We start from the raw sequence: 15837 nt of genomic DNA, 5'->3' as shown, positions 1-15837 counted from the left end.
CAACCTCCACAAACTGCCTAGACTCCGGGTAGTCGAGACCCATGCAAAAGGTCTGCTTAGATTTCTAGTAGACACAATCCAAGAATTGTAAAACCAAAGCATTACTAGAATCCATAGACTAGTGGTTCCCAGCCTATGGGTTGCGACCCTTTCAAAAGGTTCGCACATCTAGTATCCTGCATATCAGATATTTACAATTCCTAACGGTGGCAAGCTACAGCTAAGAAGCAGACTGTGTAAACAAGCCTGCAGGTTAGTGCATTTCTCAACCTGTGTCGTATTCCTCTTCATCCCCAATGCTGAACACGGGCTTCACTCCACGGTAGGGCTTGCCCACTCTGTCGCTGCTGCTCACGTGCCTGCGTTTAAACAAGGTTAGAAGGAAATATCACTAGGGAGGAATCAAAGATGTTTAAGTATTCAAACAAAATGTGAATGCTCCTTGCCCTTCACAGGCCATGCACAGCTTCAGGCAGCCATTCTAAAACTGCAAGACGACAAACTATGTAGACGAAAAGGCATTATGTCCAGCCAAGTTAAACGATTCCAACGCTCCCATTTAAGCCAGTGGTTAGATGCTTCTGGGCCTGGGAAAGTGACCCTCTATGCTGTCCCCTCATTTGTAAAATAGTAACAAAGATTCTGCCCTTCAGGATTACTGTGAAATTACCCAAGCTATCCCTGTCCTTTCTGAGGCGCTAGTCAATAGTGGGGGCTATGGAACGGTCACTGCACCGAGAACCCTACAAGAAGGCTCCAGGCGATGCTGCTCCTGTTTTAGTCCAGACCGAGATTCTATTTCTTTAGCACAAATTAAAATGTTTCAGTAAAATACTACATAGTTCTAGGGACGCTTTCCTTTGGAGGATAACTACCCACTTCATCTAACAAGAAAACAATCTTTTGTTTTTCAAGAGTCAATCTGAGGGGGAAAATCATCAATAAAAATCTTCATTTAAACAGACTTAAATTTTTACTTTTAAATCAACCTCCTCCAAGGAAGCAAGCAAGCAAACACTAATTGAGCTTAGTGTGACAATCCTCTTAGACTTACAAGTTAGGTTAGTTAACCTGTACTTAAAATTTCATCAATTAAGCAGTCAAAATTTTGTTTAAAAATTCTATACTGTATTGGTGTTTTTGGTTGTATGTATATCTGTATAAAGATATCAGATCACCTGCTACTGGAGTTACAGAGTTGTGAGCTGCCACGTGGACACTGGGAATTGAACCGGATCCTCTGGAAGAGCAGCCAGTACTCTTAACCGCTGAGCCATCTCTCCAGCTAGTTAAGACATTTCTAATGCAAAATTATCCTGTAAGCTATCAAACTATGTTAACTGGGGAGTTTCAGAGTGTAGACTGGAACATTCCAAATAAGCAAGTGGTAAAGCTTATTCCTAGTGTGCAGCTCTTTGGAAGGTGGCAGAGACTACAAGGTGTTTCTAATGTAGGTTTCTGGGTCTAAATTCAGGTTCACAGGCTTGCAAGGGAAACATTTTACTGATTAAGCTCCTTACCCTACAGAGAAAAGTTTGTCTGAAATTCGATGGTGTTTTTATTTAATTTACACTGGTCTGTTTAGACTATTTTTAAAGGCAGTATACTGATATTTTTATTAGAAATAACAGAAACAGGTAAAAATAGTTTGGACAAATTTTAACTTGCTGAACTCAGAAATAAACTTGATTCAAATTGCTAAGTAAATTGTACTTTCAACAAATACGCCTGTGTGTGGACCGCACAGATGTATAAAAGTAAAATTCCGAAGCTCGGAGAAGAACAAACTGAAACTTCCCCAGAGGCCAACTCAATGGTCCTAGGGAAGGATGACTCACAAGCACATTATAATTCCCCAGAAGAACAATTTTTTAAAAAACAGCCTAAGGTAAAATTAGATAGTTGTTCTATAGTTGCTTTGTGTAGGAACAGTCAAAAAAAATTATTCAATTTATTTCTTAAATGTTTTTCTAATTACTGAAAATACTGAAATGTAACATGAAAGTAAACCCACAATGGCTTAATTTCTACCCAGATTCTTTAAAAACGTATCATTTGTTGTATGTACACAGACGTGCTGTGTGCTGTGTGCTGTGCAGCGGAAGTGGAGGTCAGAGGTCAGTTGTGGGTCCAGAGGACAGATGCAGGCAGGCAGGCAACAGTGTCTTTGCTTGCTCAGCCATCTCGCCAGCATTACACTTTCTTTTGTAAATGTTCAGTTATTGATATACTAATATCCTAGAATTATTTGTTAATATTTAAGCTGAAAAAAATTCTGCAAGAATGAAAATTATAATGTTGCATGAAGTTAAGTTCGTAGTGCTCATTTATTTTATCTAATTTTAAGATTCCAAGTTTTAAACCTTAAAACAAATCTTTGTATCAACCATCAACTGCCATCTTACTGGGGAGAAAGAAGGAAATAGACAGAAAAAATCTCCCATGGTCTCTTTCAGGGAAAATCTAAATGCAGAACCCGAGAACTATAGTTCTTTCAAACAGATTAATATATGTTAATTCATCAACCTAAATGAATACATCTTCTTAAGAAAAATCAGAAAATATGTATTTCCATAAAGTACATGAGTTAACAGCTTGATGCTGAGGCTGTGGCTCAGTGGTAGAGAGCATGCATCTTCAAGACCCTCGGTTTAACTCCAGCATCAGGTTTCAGACCATGAACTGTTTCTAAATTTAGGTGCTGTAATTTTACGTAAGGGCAGTAGAGAATGGTAAATTATTGGAACACTAGTGTTCTGCTAACTCCTGACTCCATTAATTCTGTTCTGTTTCACCTTTCCCTGCTTTAGAATCAGAACTGCAGAATTTATAAAGTCCTTTGGTTTGAGCAAGTTTGATTTTTATCTGAGGAATGGGAGATGGAAACATGCAAGGGAAAAAAATCAAGCTCAAAACAAAACGGAAAGCACAATGCCAGAGTGGGGCACTCCCATGAGCATATTGAGAAAGTCAGCTTTGGAAGGAGCAGCGGGAAACTTTAGCCAAGTCAGCACAAGGTTTATAGACAGCAGGTGGCGCACTGACGGCGAGGGGCGCACAGACATCAGGGAGCACACAGACAGCAGGGGGCGCAAAGATAGCAGGGGGCGCACAGACAGCAAGGGGCACACAGACAGCAGGGGGCGCACAGTCAGCAGGGTGTGCACAGACAGCAGGGGGCGCAAAGATAGCAGGGGGCGCACAGTCAGCAGGGTGTACACAGACAGAGGGAGGCCCACAGACAACGGGAGGCATGCTAGAGGGAACTGATGGGATGGCACGATAGAGCTGCTCTACTCATGGCTTACCGCTCTGCACATGATCTGTCTGGCCAAGGAAGATTGAAAGACATTCTATAGCAAATCAAGGCAGAGGATAGAACAAAATGATTATAAAAAATGCAGCAACTTTAGAAAATACATAATAAGATCAATTTCTCAACCCAGCACATACATTAAAGAAAATAGTTCAATCATCTCAAGCACAAAGGAAAATGAAGAGAAGCCAGTTTTATGTGATACTCCACCAGACAACAGTCTTTTCAATTTACAGTCATCATTAATCAATCATAAAGTAAATTAGTGCACTTTAAAACAAAAATTTTTAATGTTCATACACAAAATGCAGCAGCAAAAGACCAGGGACTCAGAAGCACTAATTGAGAGTTTGGCTTTTAAGAGTAGATGAAACTTTATTGAGCAGACAAATCTTTTCAGCTTGATCAATACTTTGATATTGCTCTTCTAGATGAGGCATGATTTAGGATCAGTGAAGATTCCCTACTCATTACCTTTGTGCTGACTGAACAGGGTCTACCCTTGTATGTGTGTGCACTCAACTAGAAAGGGCACTCAGTTCTTCACAGCACATGTTCAACTCTCCTGATACTGGCAAAGAGGACAGGAGAGGGAACTCAAATGCCAACTCATGCTCACGATCAGGCTTGCTCAGAAACGAATTCAGTATCTGAGTTGGAAAGGCTCTCTCGGCTTCTGACACTGTGTCATGACATCATCACAAAGTTCACACTTGAGACCTGAGTAATCAAGTTACACACATGCAAAAGTATCTTGTAATGTTTTAAGTTCCCAGTTTGGGGTTTGGCCACACTCACAGCCATCCTGGGCTGCAGAATGTGCACACGTGGATTAGACTAACACATAAAAGAGTGTATCTTGTGTTCAGAACAAACAGCAAAACAAATAGCTTCAAATTTGCCTGCCCTTTGTTCATCATGTCCCCCTTTTAATTCATGGAAAAATGGAGTTTGTATTTTTAAAAAATTCCTACGAAGATTTGAACTTAGTAAAGTGGAATTCCATTGTATTAGGCATGAACAAATTACCTAGGTTTTTAGCAGAAGTTCTTGCTATGAAATAACTGTGTTTGGTGGCATTTGGAAACAGTTGCCCTATGAATTATTAACCATGAACACAGGGACATGGGGATTTTTTTTAATGAATGGAATGAAGGGGCAAACTCAGATGGCTCTTCCTCTGAAAACAGGGAAAGGGATCTACAGAGTGAACACAATAATGTTCTGAACTGCAGTTACGATGAAATCAGATCCGACAAAATGTACGATCCTGTTCTATAATGCTTCAACAAAATTCATTTACTGAGATACACTTCTTCATCCATCTTAAGTTTTAATTATCCATCTTAAGTCCATACTGTGTAAAGAAACTCACCGGTCCACAGGAGTTGATGTATTCTCAATGAAGCTGATGACCTTTTCCCTGACATTAACAGACTTTGTCTTTAGAGCCACAGTCATCTTGTTTACAAGGGACTTCATTCCTCTATCATTTGAGCCATTACAAGAATCGCCCTAAAAAACAAGAGCATCAATAAACCGCTCTCCAAGTGACTAACACATAAATGACTGCTAAAGGTTAGACACTGTAGACAGAACTGCATCCCCACCAACTTCATGCGCAAGTACTAAAATCCAGTGTATCTCAGGAAGCTACTGTATTTGGACAAAGGGCGTTTAGAAAAACAATTAAAATTAAATTAGGTCAAGGTAGGTTCAACTCTATTTATTTGGGGAGAAGCACATTTGAGCATTTTCACGTATGTGCAGATGTTCACCTTTTCACTACCCTCATATAGCCTTTACTCTGTACACGCATTCCCATGTCTCCTCTTTTGTGAAGAGTGGTTAGAGGCTGGTAAAGTACTCGCCACGCAATAACAATCTTTTCGGTACACCACACCCATGTGAAACTGAGACACAACAGTACACATCTATAACCCCAGAACTGTAATAGGTAGGGACAGGGCCCATATAAGGACACCTGTCACTGGAACCCAATCTATCTGAACTGTATGTCCCAGGTTCATTAAGAGGCCCTGTCTCAAAAATAATAAGGTGACTGAGAATGACAGATGCCAACCTCTGACCCACATACAAGTGCACACACATGAAGCTGTGTTTGTAGCAAAAAAGGTAGAAAGCAATATAAATACTTACCAACAGGGTATTAATTGAATAAATTAGAACATACACACAATGAAATAGTACTTAGTTTTTCTTGTATACCTAGAGGATCAAAGTAAAAAGGAATTCTCAAAGAAGCCTTCTCTACAAATGTGACAATAATCTGTTTGGATCACGTGGCTGAAGATAAACTCCACACATCTACAGTATACTACTGTGCATATTCTTGCTCACCTAGTCCCCAGGCCCCCCTTAGGGGAACGTTTTCTTATTATTTTATTGTACAGGTAGAGAAACCACAGCTCAAGGGTCTTACTGGAAATTAGAAAAAGGGGAAGCTGTGGTGCAGAATATTTAATTATATAAAGATGTGTTGCTGTTTTATCTTGCCTGCCTAAGGCACCTAATTAGTCTAATAAAAAGCTGAATCACCAATAGCAAGGGATGAGGAATAGCCAGACCTTCCAGGCAGGGAGAATAAAGATGAATGTAGGCTCCCGAGGAAAGCAAGAGAGATGCCTGGGAGATGCCAGGGGCCAGTTAGGAGACACAGAGGAAGCAGGTAAATAGAGCATACAGAATGAAAGAAAGGTAAAAAGCCCCGAGGCAAAATGTAGATGAATAGAAACAGGATAAATTAAGTTATAAGAGCTGGTGGGACAAGCCTAAGCTAAGGCTGAGCGTTCATAATTAATAATAAGTCTCTGTGTCTTTATTTGGGAGCTGGTTGGCAGCTCAAAGAAAATTTCAACTGGACTCAGAACAGCAGAGACTTAAATCCAAATGAGTAAATGTGCTCCTGTACATTGGTTTTCTGTTTCTATCTTACAGAATAAACATTTGTAAATGACTATTATTTGTTAAGAAAATGATGTAATGACACCTAATTCAACTGACAAGACTTTTTGCCCAGGTATTTCCAAAGCAGAACAGATGTACTTACCCACTATAACAAAACCTCACATAACTCACTTCACAATAACTAACCTTCGAATATACTAGGCAGGCCACTTCTCACTTTCTCTACTTGGACCATTCACATAGGGGAACAGACTGAACTCTCTCTTAATTGTGTAAGCTCACAGGGAGCAAGAATACAGAAACACCACACAGGAGATGTGGAGATGAGCCTAGTATTCTCCTAGCCTAGACGAAATGAGCTCACTGAAGAGAGCGCCATAGTTCAGTACAGACTCACTCAATCACTTCATTAAGCTTTCAATAATAATTCCTTGTTGTGTACTAAATATTTCTGACATCTTTGCTGTTATGCTGGAGGTTTAAGAGTTAAGCACCTTTTCTGGTGTGGAGGCCCAAAAATGTGAGCCTATTTCCACCTTGACCAAAGGTCGGAGAGTTGGAACTCACCTCTATTCCTTAAAGGTTATTGAGTTTCTACCCCAAACAAAGGCCCCACCTAGATTTAGATCGGAGAGGTCAGCTCTTACAGGATTATTGTCAACAGGTGTGGCTAATATCTAGACCTTGTACTCCAGGAAGAGAAAAGTAGATGTATTTTTACCTCAAACAAAAGTCTAAGGATTCAACTAAGGTTCTAGTTCCCTTAAGGAGATAACTTTGGATTCCACCCAGGGAGTGGTTTGCCTACAGAATGTTTTGGTCTAAGGTGTGAGTGTGACTTGCTTTGTTCTGGCAACAGAATGTTTAACTATGAATGTAGTCCGTGACCTTCAATTGGTATGTTCATTTCCTTGTATCATGTTAATGCAGTTTTTTATCTTACTCCTACCTTTGGGGGTCAGGGATATTTTAAACAATTGGAAATTAAACGTGGGTGATTTCAATATTCACTGGAACTCCCTCCCAGTACTATTCTGTATTTTCATTTTATTATTTTTTAAATTCATCTTCATACTCTTTACTTATATTTCTAATCCCCACACCCTACCCTGGCTAGGGGTATTTTGGTCAAGGCTGGTCCCCGACATGCTGGAAACTGACCCAACATGTTCTTTGTGTGGGCTTACATCAGCAGAACTGATGCTGCTCCTGGAACCTGAGGTACTGGCAATCCAATGGCCATATCCACTTTCTGGTCCCTCCACGTTAATGTCCGCCAGATGCTGCTGCAGGGCTGATGATAAACAAGAGAAACGAAACAGAAGCTCAAACAGGAGACTCTCTGGAAACATGAAAGTGTAACAAACACAACACAACTAGATGAAAAACCACCCAAGGACATAATCAACAAATGTGCTGTCCTGCCCTCTCCCTAAGAACTCCGGGCCACAGCAAACCTTTCTTTCCATTTGCAATCCCAGGAGTAAAGAAAGATTAGGAAGGCTTTTTGTTCCTCCTTAGAAAGCAATCTTTCAAGTACCAACAGATAATGTATGCAGAATTCAAGATGTGAAGAACAGAAAGGCTAGGAGACATCAATCCATTTTCCTATAATAATGTAGACTTAGGCATTAATGGTCAGGGAAAGATTAATGGAGGGAAAAACCTTGAAAAAGCTTTCTACTCTAGACGATGGCTGGCCATCGTGACACACACCAATACTCAGCACTCCGGAATCTGAGGGAGAACATGAGTCTGGGTCACATGGATACCATGTCACATGGATAACAAGTTCCAGGCCAGTGTAGGCTGGAAAGAGAGCAGGAACACTAGAGACTTATATGACTAGCAGCCAACTTTAGCAGTGTGTTATGAGGATCTCTAGTAACAGTAGGTAAAGTGTCAATACTTAGTCACCAATTTTTTTTTTTTAGATGTAATCCTGGCTAATGTCAAACTCACAGAGATCCACCTGCCTCTGAATTTTGAGTGCTGCACTTAAACATGTCCCATCTGGATTAGCCACTATGCATTTTAAAAACTTTTTGAGACAGGGTCTCATTTACCCCAAGGTGGTCTCAAATTCGTTAGGTAGTTGAGGATAACCTTGAACTCCTAACTCCTGATCCTCCTGTCTCCACCTCCAGAATGACGGGTTTATAGGTGGGCTGGGGAGTAAATGCATGCTAAGCACCCCACAAATAAGCTATAGTCCCAACGCTCACTTACACACACACACACACACACACACACACACACACACACACCATGTGTGCATATGCACACACTCACACAAATATACACATGCATGCACACAAGCACACATCTTTTCTGTTGTTGTTGATGGTGGGAATTTTGTTTGCTTTACTGTTTGTTTGTTTGTTTGTTTGAGTGAGATGAAGTTCTGCTATATAGCTCAGCCTGGCCTGGAACTTACTATGTAGCACAGTCAATTGGTCCTCAAACTCTTGGTCCACTTAAAAGGCTGAGGCAAGAGAATCAAGAGTTAGAGGATGCAGCTCAGTGGTAAAATGCTTGCCTTGCATGCATGAGCCCCTGGGTTCGATACCAAGCACCTTGCGAAATAAAAACTAAAAGGTTTAGACAGCTGCACAGTAAGCACATCTTTTATCTGGATAGTCTATATTCATTCCTTTCAATTGCCTATGTTATTTGTCATCTATGTATGTTCTGCTGCCTTCTCTTTTCTGAAAATACTAAATGACTGGAGACAGAAGATATACACACCTTAACTAGTCTTGTAACTCTAAATCAGTTCTACTGATAATCTCTACATTTTTTGTCTAAAAAGTAGAAGCAAAATTAATGCATTAAAGGCTTACCCATAAATCCACCACTGGCAATACTAACATATTCTTTGTTTTTCTGTAATAAAAGACAACATTTGAATTATTACAAAATGCAGTTTAGTTAAAGCTCTGGCAAATGCAGTCTGTAGTTACATGGTACATTTCAGGCACATCACTTTTCCTTGACAGCCTGGACTTTGGCACAGAGTTCCATGTATTAATCTTGAATGTTGTAGGGTTGGTGCTTGAGCAAAAGAAAGGGGACAGCTTCATGGTTATGAAGAATGTGGTTTATTTGTGTTACCATCTCCACAGCCCAAGAATCAAACAAAATGGAATGACATGACATTTTAGAATATAATTAACGTCGGTTTTTAAAGTTTCAAATCTTTTGTGCCCGTTACTAAAAGGTAATATAAAAATATTATAGCTGTTTTTAAAAAGGAAACAACAGAATTTTGCAAACTACTAAAATCTTTTAAACAGTCAGATGTGTTTCTTTCCAGGTTTAGTCCTCAAGGTCTCAAAGTTGAGACAGTCTGGGATATATATACAACAACAACTAACTAAGGTCAGAGAGATGACTCAGCGGGTAAAGGCACTTGCCACCAAGCCTGGCAACCTGACTCTGATCTCCAGAACCCATATGGCAGAAGGAGAGGATGAAATCTCCCAAGCTTTCCTCTGCTACATTTGTGAATGTCATACTTGTATGTGCACACTTCTGCACATACACAAATAAATTAACTAAAATGCCATTTTAATTAAATTTTAATTAAGAAATAAAAATACATAATGATTTTCAGTGATGGCTAAACAAAGGAGAGATGGGAAATAAAAGACAACAGGTGAGCATAGGAGCAAAACTAGGAGTGGGAAATCACAAAGACCAATTAATTGGGTTGTTTCAACAAATACATGCAAAGATAAAATTAAAAACTGGGAACCCATAAATTAAAACATAACAATGTCATGATTTAAAACTTGAAAAGCAAGAAAAATGTGACTACTCATTAGATTTTTTTATATTAAAGTATGACAGTATGGTTTTTTGGTTTTTTTGAGAGAGGGTTTCTCTGGGTAACAGCCGTGGCTGTCTTGGAATTCACTCTAGACCAGGCCAGTCTCAAACTCAGAGAGATCTGCCTGCTTCTACCTCCCAAGTATTAGGATTAAAGGCATGCACCACCACCACCTGGCTGAAGAATTTATAACAGTTTGTTCTCCATTTAAAAAAAAATTAGTTGGGTGTACTGGCACACACCTTTAATCCCAAGCACTTGGAAGGTAGAGGCAGGCAAATATCTGTGAGTTTGTGGCCAGCATGGTCTACTAACAAGTTTAGAACAGCCAGAGCTAGGTAGAGAGAGCCTGACTCAAAATAAACAAAACAAACTACCAACACCAACAAAACATTTAAAGATTAATAAAAAGTATATTTATTTGTAAAGGTATATGCATGTGGCTGCAAAGACATCAGATCCCCTGTGAAGCACAATTAAGCTCAGGGTCAGAAATTGGGATTCAACCTGAAGATCTTAAAAGCAAAACAGCCAGCCACTGGCTTTTACCTCAGTCTGAAAAATAGCAATCCTGCCTCCTGGAATCTCAGAAGGAGACTGTGTCTGAGAGCTGTCTTGCACCATCTTATTTTCCTCTCTAGGGCTGGGATCAAATGCATGCACCACTGGGAGTAATGGCATGCACCACCCGATTTCTATGGCAACTGGGGTGGCTACGGGATTAAAAGTGTGTGTTACCATAATCTGGTCTGTAAGGCTGACCAGTGGAACTGTTTTACTCTCAGATCTTCAGGCAAGCTTTATTTATTAAAATACAGTTGAAATGCCACTACATTTCTCCCTTTTTGTCCAAAAAAAGAAGGCTATAACTAATAAATAAGTACAACAACTATATATAATATATGCAGACAATAAATACATCAACAATGTCTAGTCCATATGCTTTTGACAAATTCAGAGAAAATAATTCATATCTATCCTATGTTGGTGAATCCAAAGTCTTTTTTTAATTGATTTTATTGAGCTATACATTTTTCTCTGCTTCCCTCTCTTTCTCTCTCCTCCCCTTCAACCCTCTCCCATGGTCCCCATGCTCCCAATTTACACAGGAGATCTTGTCTTTTTCTACTTCCCATGTAGATTAGATCCATGTATGTATATCGTAGGGTCCTCATTGTTGTCTAAGTTCTCCGGGATTTGTGATTTGTAGGCTATTTTGGTTTTTTTTGCTTTATGTTTAAAAACCATTTATGAGTGAGTACATATGATATTTCTCTTTCTGGATCTGTGTTACCTCACTCAATATGATGTTTTCTAGCTCCATCCATTTGCCTGCAAATCAAGATGTCATTATTTTTTTCTGCTGTGTAGTACTCCATTGTGTAAGTGTACCACATTTTCCTTATCCATTCTTCGGTCGAGGGGCATTTAGGTTGTTTCCAGGTTCTGGCTATGACAAACAATGCTGCTATGAACAACAGCCTACAGAATGGGAAAAGATCTTCACCAACCCCACATCAGACAGAGGTCTGATCTCCAAAATATACAAAGAACTCAAGAAATTGGTCATCAAAAGAACAAATAGGAGTACAGACCTAAACAGAGAACTCTCAACATAGGAATCTAAAATGGCTGAAATAAACTTAAGGAAATGTTCAACATCCTTAGTCATCAGAGAAATGCAAATCAAAACAATTCTGAGATTCCTTCTTACACCTGTAAGAATGGCCAAGATAAAAAAAAAACACTGATGGCAACTTATGCTGGAGAGAATATGGGGTAAAGGGAACACTTCTGCATTGCTGGTGGGAGTGCAAACTGGTACAGCCCCTTTGGATATCCGTGTGGCGATTTCTCAGGAAACAACCTTCCTCAAGACCCAGTAATACCACTTTTGGGTATATACCCAAAGGATGTTCAATCATACCACAAGGACATGTGGTCAACTATGTTCAGAGTCCAAAGTCTTATACCTAATTTACTTCCTATCATAACTTGCTTTGATAAACTATAACTACCTAATCTTCAACTCCCTCAGAGACCCAAGAAGGAAATAGTATTAACTGAGTAAGCAGAAAGTGCAAGCAGGCAACTTCCAAAAATCATAGAAACGGGGGCTGCCTGGACAGTCACTCAAAGTTCCTCTACAACGTTGGGGATCCATCTTCAGCCTATAGGCCTAGCATATTTGACAGACTTTTCTGTGAAGCAGGGTATTTTGTATTCTGCTTGTCTAATTAGGATGACATAATGTTAGCAGTTGAGGTAGGGCATTTCCTTGCCCAGTGGCTTATTTTTGCCACAAAGAAAGTAAATTCCATGTGGAGTTTCTTTGATACCCATTATCTTTTCTGAAGTAGATTGGGTGCTGCAAGCAGACATGTCTTGTTGTCATAAAAAAGAAGAACCTAGGTTATTAAAACATCTAAAATGCCATATTCTGTAGATCCCTGAAGTGTTTGAAGATGACCTATCTACATTATATCTTTGTTTGACCTTGAAAACATACCTAACGTGACTACAAATTTAATTATACTAGGTGATTAACTACTACCTGTTTTTCTTTATTATCCTAAACAGCTGAAAATAATTTTCAAGAACTAGAAATTTGCATTACCTTGTTAAATGAACTGTAGCCCTGGAACTGGAATTACAGAAAGATGCAAGTTGTCTTTAGTGGATGCTGAGAACTAAACTCAGGTTCTCTGTAGGAGCAGCCCTCATTCTTCACCACTAAGCCACCAGTCCCCTACTTTCTATTTTTATTTACCTTCATTTATGTCTGCATTAATTCATGTGTGTGCATGTGTGTTGGGATGTACATGTACAAGTGTGTCTGTGTAGGTGTGCACATGTGCAGGTAAAAGTCAGAAATCAATGGTAGGTCTTCCTCAAAGACTTAAAGTCTTTTTCTGAGACGCAGTCATTCATTGAACCTAGAGCTAACTAAGAGCTCCAGGGAATGCATTCCTCACCATTCTGGGGTTACAGGTGCATACCACCAAACCTACCTTTTGATGTGGGTGGTGGGGATTGAACTCTGTGACAAGCACTTTACTAAACCATCTCCCCAGGCCCCCAACTCTTCTACGCTGCAATTTCTTTGAAATTCTTGAGATGAAAATTAGGGGAAAGTAATTCTAAAACTCCATCAAGAATTTAAAGACTAATAAATGACAAAGGTCATAAGAGCACAAACTCTTGCCATATGACATCCCTTACAGCATAGTTTATATTGGACCATTTTTAAATGGGCCAGTTAGGTTTACGACTAAGGTGAGCCTGGGACTCTGTCCTCTTCCAAATAAACTTCCAGCTCTTTCCTTTAAGGATGTGTGAAGGCACTGGACAAACCCTCCATCAAATACCTTTACTTCTTTGCCTTTTTTCCCAAGACTTAAGCGTTAGAGGAATTTTCTCAAACCAGATTCCTCAGAATACACAAGATGGATATGGAACAGGATGGAATGGCTGTAGAGGATCAAGAGCACTGTCTTCCTGTAGATGGGCTTCAGGGTGGGAACCACCAGAACAACCAGCTGCTTTTATTAAAAGCCATCAAATGGCCAAGAGATTGAGGCAGAGGGTCAAACTGCATGAAATCACCAACACACATGAACTGTGCTAAAGAGAGCCAGCTCAAGGAGAAAAATGGCAAAATATGTTATGGGATATATAATTTCTATATAAAATTGTTATATATAATAAATAAAACAAGTAAAAGCACTCAAATAAATCAGATATATACTATTAAAAGTTCCAGAACATGAAAAGACAAAGATTAATACAACAAAGTAATCTGGGGCTACATTCAGAGCACAGAGAAATCCAGTATATAAGGAAAACTCATCAACACAGTGACAGACAACACGACAACACAGACGGTTTCCTATCTGAAAAAATAATCACTTCCTACCTCGTTTCTTACACAAAAATTGATTCATATGGTTTATAACTTAAAATAAAAAATATCATAAAAGCATATAAGGAAAATATTGAGTAAAAGATATTTCTTAGTAAGATTCCAAATCAAGAAGCTGTTACAAAGATATGGACAAGTCTGATAGAGTATGCAAAAACAAAGGAACATTAGCTACGGGTTTCTTCACGATGTCAGCAATAACCAAGTCAGATGGGACAGCCTACGTCAGTGTACCTATACAAAGTGTGCCAGTGTCAGCAATGACCAAGTCAGATGGGTTAGCCTACATCAGCATACCTGTAAAAAGTGCGCCAGGACCATGTTCATATACATGTCTTCTTCCTCTCGGCCACTGCCCATAAAACAGAGGTGCTCTCCCCCAGCTACCGAGCCAGACTCAAGGGACTGCTTCTGTGCTTCCAGCAAAGACTTTACTGACTGCGCAAACTCAGATGGATTCTGGAGCATCTAGTTAATTTTAAAAATTAGAAATTTGTCAAACAGACATTTGTAAAACCTGAAATATATTTCCAAGCAAACTACCAACATTAAAAACCTAGCGTTAAAGGAATGGAAAATGAAAAGGCTTAAGTAAGTAAAATTCCAGAGATAAAATAAAAATCTTATGTAGATACTGGAGCAAAAGTTGAGAAAAACAGTCTTCAATTAGAGGGAAAACATTTCATCTCTAACAGAGCTCAGCTACAGCTCCTGAGTCGTGATGGCAGAAGGAGCTCAGCTTTGACAGAGTGAGCAGGAGCTGCAGGTCAAGGCAGTTCTGTTTCTCAGTTTCCACAGACAAGGCCGTCCATGACTGCAAGGCCCAAAATGCATATATGCAGTGCTGAGGTGTAAGGTACTTCAGATTTTTAAAGAGCAATAAGATTTGCATGTCTATAACCCTCAACCCAATAATTTTACTTTGAATAGTCTATTTCTTTACAGAACTATTTGCAAAAAAAAAAAAAAAAAAAATGCTTACGTCAGCAGCTTTACTACACAAAAACTGAAAGTAATTTAAATGTACATTAATCAAGCACCAAACTGGTAACATCTGTACCACGGACTTCTATGAAACATTAAAGGAAATGTGTTTAAATGAAAGGTCTTGAAGAAAGTGTTAAGCAAAAAAAAAAAAGTGGCAAAAGAAGAAAGAAATATGCACGTATGTACTAAAGGTGAAGCCCGAGCAAGCTGAGAATTAATAGGGCTTACTCAGAATATTCTTTGAAAACTGTTAATTCATAAAGATGAAGGTATCTTGAGTGAATTCTAAGAAGAAACATGAAAGGAATCTGAGGGAGAGGCAGAGCGCTCATGCAGAGGACGCCCACAGGCCCGCATGTTCTTTCTTACCCACAATGCCCCACCTTCACTCTCTGCGTTTCCTCTCAGTACCACCTCGCCCTTACACATCCTCTGGCCCCAGGACCAACATTTCCAGACAAGATGAGGAAGAGAATAGGAGGCGGCGGTGGGGGTGGTGGCTGGGTGGGGTGGAGGGTGCTCCCTATTCCTCTGTCTGTTCCGCCCTCTGAGGCTCTGACAGCTCAGAGGGGCTTACATGGTGCCAGTGTCAACAGTTCTAAGCATCTCTTACGACCATATTCACTTTAGCCACCCTCCAACAGAAATCGCCCCAGGACAGCGACTTTAACAGATGAGCGCATACATGGCAGTTACCACTGTGCCTGCAAATCAGCTGTTACACACGTAAACTCTGAAAACGCTTCCAGCAAAACCGTCCGGGAGTCTTACCCAATTACACTAAGAGCTCATATTTCTACAGTACTTACTAGACTCAAGGCATAATGCAAAGTGATCTACCTTTGAGACAGC

The 15837-nt window shown here is 39.7% G+C and overlaps 1 protein-coding gene across 2 annotated transcripts in view; it reads right to left on the bottom strand.

Annotated features, from left to right (window-relative positions):
• Positions 1–15837, bottom strand: part of Tbc1d23 (TBC1 domain family member 23) — a 56697-nt gene that overhangs the window by 7208 nt on the left and 33652 nt on the right. The window contains exons 11-16 of one of the 2 annotated variants that reach the window (XM_038345192.1): positions 14296–14466; positions 9088–9130; positions 7432–7538; positions 4692–4831; positions 3309–3353; positions 271–359 (exon numbers count right to left, since the gene is read on the bottom strand). In XM_038345192.1, coding sequence (XP_038201120.1) covers positions 271–359; positions 3309–3353; positions 4692–4831; positions 7432–7538; positions 9088–9130; positions 14296–14466 — 595 coding nt within the window. The remainder of the gene's footprint in view (positions 1–270; positions 360–3308; positions 3354–4691; positions 4832–7431; positions 7539–9087; positions 9131–14295; positions 14467–15837) is intronic. The other variant, XM_038345194.1, reaches the window with a different exon arrangement.

This window comes from Arvicola amphibius, chromosome 10, assembly GCF_903992535.2.
Source record: "Arvicola amphibius chromosome 10, mArvAmp1.2, whole genome shotgun sequence".
NCBI classification, from domain to species: Eukaryota; Metazoa; Chordata; class Mammalia; order Rodentia; family Cricetidae; genus Arvicola; species Arvicola amphibius.
Note: the sequence above shows the minus strand (reverse complement) of the source record. Positions and strands in the feature narration are given on the sequence as shown.